Raw genomic sequence first — 4,412 nt, 5'->3', positions numbered from 1 at the left:
AATACTTGTTATCTAAAACCTGCACAGAATTTTTGATTTGCAGTTATTTTCTCACCTGTTGAGTACAAGTAATTCACAGAGAATCTCCAGAGCTTCACATCAGTTGGAAAAGGCTGAAGCAGAGTAGTCACAGCTGCTGTGGGCCCTTCTCATGCAAGCACACAAGCATCTTGTAGCTGGTAGGGGACTGTTTCCCCACAGTAAATCCCAGCAGAGAGAAAGTGGGATAATCCCAGCTGTGTTTCAAGAAACTGAGCTGGATGTCTCCCAGCCAGCAGGGATTCCCTATCAATGGAGCCATCTCAGACTTTCTCTCCTAACTAAAAGGGAATTAAGAGAGACATAAGGACTTGCAGAACCCCCTGGCAGAGCGGGTCCCTAATGCTTGCATGCCCTAGAGGTGGCTGAATGGATCCAACAGGGCTAAAGTGTTACCAACACTATCAGCAGACATATGAAAAAATGCATGTACATACATGCATTGTGGTTCCAAGATTAAAAATCAAGACTCTATTTCAGTTATTTCTGAAGTCAATAAGGATCTTGCCACTGGTGTCAGTGGGACTGAGATTGCTGCCTGTTAATACAAATTTTTTACCACAGAACAAACTGGTATTTCCAAAAAATTGCTAATGCTTTCATCAGCCCTAGTATTTAAGTCACGTATTTTTTTCCCCCTGTACTTATGCGAGGAGATTATTTTAGTGCAATTAAAAATAGCCGCCTGTTTCCAGCCGGGGAAGCCTGTTCCAATTCACCAAACTATTCTTTTGATAAAAATAAATACAAACCCCCTTGTTGTAAACGGGAGTGCAGGTTGGTCCTGTAGCCTCTGAATATGGGCATTCCATCTGTCCCGTCGGCAGATTTGTTCAACTATGTCTGAACCTATCACCGCTCCGGGGAAAAACTGTTCTCTGACTCATGTTAATGTATGAATCTAATTGTGTCCTCACGCAGTTTGCAGCTTTCATTGCCCATTAGGAACATTAACATCATACACTGAGTCCTGCTAGATGTATGGTCTTTATATACTGCATAATGTCCACAGATCTCTGCTGGCAGCTAAGAAAACAAAAGAATAGAGGATATTTTGAAGTTCTGTGGAGATTTTTTTTTTCCTTCTTTGAGATTGAAGTCCAGTGTCTTGGGACCCAGTGACTTTAGATGACCTTCCGCCTCCATGGACTGTACTAAATTTCAGCCCCTGGAGGCTCCTGCATACAAAACCTCCTGGCTTTCAAGGGCAGGTGCAAGCAAAGCTTCACTGCGTCACAGATCAAGACCTGTTACTGCCAGAATTAGATTTCACAAATCTCTTTTATTTAACAGATCATTAAGGAACTGCCGTATACTGGTTGATGGTGTCTTTAATTAATTTAAGTATTATGCTGCTATTAAGATTTCAAAAAAGTAACACTTTTCAGCATTTATAGTTACTGAGAAGCAGAGGTGGATGTGTGTCTGTATAGACATGCATATAAAAACTGTGTTAAAAAGTATTTATCTATATTGCAGGCTCAGGCACTCAAAAAGGAGGAAATGTTGATACTGAACTATCTGTGCAAACTTAATTTGGTTCTTCTCCTTCTAATTTTTGCGACAATTATATGATTCCAAACTACATTTTTGATAATATCTTCACCTTCTTCCCACAGGAGGGTTAATTTCAGGCAGAGCTTTTGCCTGTGTGATGAACAGCTTCTCAGTGTTCTGTCTGATGCTTTCCGTGTTTGCCCTCTGCCTTTTTCCCCACACCATGTATGATCATGTCCTAAAGAATTCCCTCCTGCACTTTAACTGCAGCCCTGAGCATCTGAGTGCTGTGAAAGCTCTGCATAATTAAATCCTCAAATTCACTGATGAGGGGATGGTGGAACCCCAGTGTAACAGATGGGAAACTGAGGCACAGAAAAATGAAAGTCAATTCATTCCATAATCCTTTGCAGTCCCATCAGAGATATGATTTATTTGGGTTTGTACCACGTCTTCGTCTTTCCCCACAAGCTCCCTGCTAACTGCACCCACAGCTCCAGCTCACCCCTGTTTTGGAGATGGCTGTAGAGATGTGTCTGAGCTGCCTCGTTTGCCCCATAAAAGAAGGCAAGGAGGGTAAACCTTGTTTTTAAGGGTCTGTGTGCCCAGTGCAATATGGGAGCATTGAGCAATGCTAAAGAGAGGGAGGATGGAGTCAGGAAGAGTAGAAGGTAGAATTTGGGGGGTTAGAGGGCTCCCCCATTATTCACAATTGCAGGAGAAAGGCAAGTTTGGGATTTTGCAACAGTGGAGCAGACTTCCTGGAGACGAGGGTACTCCTGACACCCTCAGTCTCTAGCTGAGAGCCAGAGCTGTGCCACAGCTGGTGCTGAGACCATGAGACAACACCTTTGGCTACTCTTTTTCTTCTCCCTGCCAGTGCATGAACTGGGAGAGCCTCCATCCCACCTTGTGACTTGAGGAAAAGAGGGAGTTCATGCCTGTCAAGTTCTGCCAGTGTTACAGGTCCAGGGAAAGTTACAAGCTCTGTACAGTTTGGGAGTGGAGCTCCTTCACCTTTCCCCAAAGCTCCTGACACCTTGCAGCTCCTGCTGTGAACCACGGCGAGGACAGCCTGAAGCACCAGCCCTGCTCCTCACCACTCTGCTCCTGTTCTCTGCCCGCACCTCCTGAACAGGGCTCGAATTGCCTCTCCAGGAGACCTGGGGGCCAGCAGATGTTTGCAGGTAGCCGCATGTGTCTGTGGCCAGTGGGGTGTCAGAAGTGCTGGCTGCTGCCTTTTGGATCCCTTCCCTTCCACCCCAGCCTCCTTCTGAGGAGTGAACCCCTCGAGTTCAAGAAACAAAACTCCAGAAGTGCTGCCAAAATTCAGTACAAACGTTAAAAATTTTATTTACAGGGTAAAGTACGATTTCTTAAAAAAACCACAAACAAACCAAAACAAAACCCCCACTTTGATAAGAGGTATAATAATAGAATAAAGCTCTTTATGTACAAAAATACAATTTTCATATGAATGAACATCTTGAATAAATTAAACTGCTCTCTGGTCCAGTCACTGAATACCCCGTGTCTGCTCCCACTCTGAAGCAGGCCGGCCTCGCTGGGGGTCAGCATCTATAATGCATGAGCCTGTCCGCTGTCCGCCGGGTGCGGGGTCCCATCGGGGCCGGTGCTGGGACCCCCGGGAGGGGCTGAGCCGCCCCGGGGCAGGGCTGGGGAGCCGCGCTGAGCCCCGCGCTGCGCCCCGGGCCGCATCGGTCCTTAAGCCTTTTCATGGCATTGTCAGGGCGTTCAAACCAAATTTTCATGCTCGTTTTTCTTCGCTGGAGAGCTACAAATTGTAAAATTGACTTTTCACCTCGTCTGCGGCAGCAAATCTGTCGCTTTTCTTCTTCCCAGATTTTCGGAGTGGAGCGGGAGGCGAGGTGGGGGTCGGGGGTAAGGGCCGGGGGGAAGGAAAGTGATGAAAAGTGCAACGGGACGAGCCCCCCCCCCTCACCCCCCTCCGCCGCGGGCTCCGAGCCGAGCGCGGGCGGTGCGGGCGGTGCGGGATGTGCGGGATGTGCGGGATGTGCTCGGGGCCGCGGGATGTGCGGGATGTGCGGGGGGCTCCGGGATGTGCGCGGGGCTCCGGGATGTGCGGGATGTGCGCGCTAGCGGAGCGGAGCGCCCGGGCCGGCGGGCAGCCCGCGGAAGCCCCTTAGGCTGTCGGCGGGCGCGTAAGCGCAGTCCTCGGAGGTGGCGGGGCTGCTGGGGCCGGAGGCGGAGGCGCAGAGCGAAGGGGCGGACGGGGAGGCGCTGGACAGCCAAGACCCCGCGTCGCTTCCGGGGCTGGGGGGCGCGGCGGCCCCGCGGAAGGCGGGGGGCGGCGGGAGGCACTGCTCGGCCAGGCGGAGAGTCTCGGAGAGGGCCCAGATGTAGTTGTAGGCGAAGCGCAGGGTCTCGATCTTGGTGAGCTTGGTGTCGTCGGGGAAGGTGGGCAGGACGCTGCGGAGCTCGTCCAGGGCGGCGTTGAGGTGGTGCATGCGGTTCCGCTCCCGGTCGTTGGCTTTGACCCGCCGGCTGCGCTTCAGCGTGTGCAGCAGCGCCTCGGTCCGCGCCCGCGCACGGCCGCGCCGCCTCCGCCGCTCCCGCGGAGCGCCGGGCTCGGCGGCCTCGCCGCTGCTGGGCGCCTCGGCGGGCATCCTGCGGGAGAGAAGCGGAGCCCCGTCACTGCCACGCGGGGCAGAGCTGGATGGAGGGAGAAGCGGAGGGGAAGGTGCGAAGCTGCCGGGGAAGGGGTGGGGGGAAGGAAAAAAAAAAAGAAATATAAGGAAGAGGGTGGAGGTGCGGGTGCTTGGCAGGTGCCTGCGCTCCCGTACTCACATGGAAAGGCACTCCCGGGGATGCGGTTAAGCAATAACGGTATAAAA

The 4,412-nt window shown here is 51.8% G+C and overlaps 1 protein-coding gene across 1 annotated transcript; it reads right to left on the bottom strand.

The window, feature by feature from the left end:
- Positions 1-3,653: 3,653 nt before the first annotated feature.
- On the bottom strand, positions 3,654-4,184 carry NEUROG1 (neurogenin 1). Its single transcript, XM_058849005.1, has one exon. The coding sequence runs from the start codon at positions 4,182-4,184 to the stop codon at positions 3,654-3,656; it is 531 nt and encodes a 176-aa protein (XP_058704988.1).
- Positions 4,185-4,412: the final 228 nt, after the last annotated feature.

This window comes from Poecile atricapillus, chromosome 13, assembly GCF_030490865.1.
Source record: "Poecile atricapillus isolate bPoeAtr1 chromosome 13, bPoeAtr1.hap1, whole genome shotgun sequence".
Lineage (NCBI taxonomy): Eukaryota > Metazoa > Chordata > Aves > Passeriformes > Paridae > Poecile > Poecile atricapillus.
The sequence above is the reverse complement of the archived record's forward strand: the minus strand, read 5'-3'. Positions and strand labels throughout refer to the sequence as shown.